We start from the raw sequence: 1,604 nt of genomic DNA on the forward strand, positions 1-1,604 counted from the left end.
GTCACAAGCCTACCATCAGACAGGCACAGATCTCCTGGTTCGGGAGCCCTGGAGCAAAGATGAAGGTGCATCTGATTCAAAATGGACGTTAGGCTGAGGCATTCCTAGGTAAAGGGCAAAGCTGAATCATAGCAAGGGTGTTTTCCCTCCATGCCCGTTACCACTACTGTCAGTCCTAGCTTTTTATCAAGAAGGGTCCTACTTCTGAAACCCCCGGCTCCCACACGCAGCTAAAAGAAGTACGTAGATCCAGAGAGGCAGCTTTTCTTCCAAACCTCCCCCTCTTGGCACCCCAACCTAACTGGCATGGCATTCTTGAAGTAATGGATTCTGCTTCTGAGTCTTCTTCCTCTCCCATAATGTGATGGTTTCCTTTGGGAGGACACCTCCAATTCCATCTAAGGAGATCTGCAGCGAGGCCTTTCCATTCTCGGGGGCTGGTGGCCCCAGTTTTCACCAGTCCACCATCCCAGGGCTCGACCTCGCCGGCCTCAACTAGAGGTCAAAATGGGAAGTGGGGAGCCTGGATCTTTCTCAGAGCAAAGGTAGATTGTAGGCTGCGTCTCCCCACCCCAAGAGGTATTCTCTGCAGCTGCCACAAAAAGACCCGGAGAGGCCCTTTTGGAGAGTGAAGGCCCTGGGAGGGAAACCCCCATGAGGGGCCTAACCCGAAGCCTGGTCCGCCACGACCCGAGGCTGGACCTGAGGAAGGCCTTGGGGCCCTCACATGAGTAGTGTTGGAGGCCTGGACGTCGTGTGCCGCCACCTGCACCCCCGGCCAGTGCCCTCGGCGGGCCTGGTGCCCGCGGCCACCGCGACATACTCACAGCACACACAGGCAGTACACGCCGGGGACGCTCTCGCTGTCTCTCAGCAAATAGCTGCCATCCAGACCCGTGGCGAGCAGGAGCTTCTCCCCCGTCTCCCGGCTGATTTTGCCGTGGTACACAGCCACCGCGTCCATGGCCTGGTGGACTCGTGGGCCGCTGAGGCGTGGGACAGTGGAGGGCAGATGCCACTGGTGCTGCAACCCAGCCCCAAGTCAGCCACCTGACTCCCAGTTCAACCAGATGTGCAGAAAAAGAGAGAGGAGCGCCGAACAACAGGATGTTGTCTATCTGCCTTAAAACCTCCTTCTCACACTTCAATTAAAACCAGCTCAGCAATTTAGAAGCTTGGTTACTGCCACAAGGTTCAATCCCCCTCCCCGCCCCCCACCCCCCCTCAACACAGGGTTCACAAGGAGAGGGGAGGCCAATTGGAGGAAGGTGCTCACAAGATCTGGGTTGTACTACTGAGGCAGACCCTGGCCCACAGACAGGAATGCTTGCTAATGCTTCCGTTCTTGCAGTTTTCCCAGGGGCCACCAGGGATGACTTAGCTTAACTGGTCCCCAGAGGGGTGGATGATAGAGGCAAAGTGTACATGGCCTTCATGTGGGCCAGAAACATGCTGACAGAGAATGAAAGAACCAAAAGCTCCGAGACCAAAACACAGAAACTACCAGTTCTCTCAGCATGCAGTCACTCCTGAGCACAGCCAGGAGGCTCCTACACAATCAGGACCAGTCGGTGAGAAACCAACATGGGGCAAGTCTCCTTTTC

General features: G+C 56.1%; 1 protein-coding gene across 1 annotated transcript in view; it reads right to left on the minus strand.

Annotated features, from left to right (window-relative positions):
- The window catches only part of SH2D1A (SH2 domain containing 1A), a 22,134-nt gene extending 20,977 nt beyond the window's left edge, over positions 1 to 1,157 (minus strand). The window contains exon 1 of the mRNA XM_040628257.1: positions 828 to 1,157. Within this exon, the coding sequence (XP_040484191.1) occupies positions 828 to 964 (137 nt within the window). The 5' untranslated portion in view covers positions 965 to 1,157. The remainder of the gene's footprint in view (positions 1 to 827) is intronic.
- Positions 1,158 to 1,604: the final 447 nt, after the last annotated feature.

Source organism: Ursus maritimus (assembly GCF_017311325.1).
Source record: "Ursus maritimus isolate PB19 chromosome X unlocalized genomic scaffold, ASM1731132v1 scaffold_X1, whole genome shotgun sequence".
NCBI classification, from domain to species: domain Eukaryota; kingdom Metazoa; phylum Chordata; class Mammalia; order Carnivora; family Ursidae; genus Ursus; species Ursus maritimus.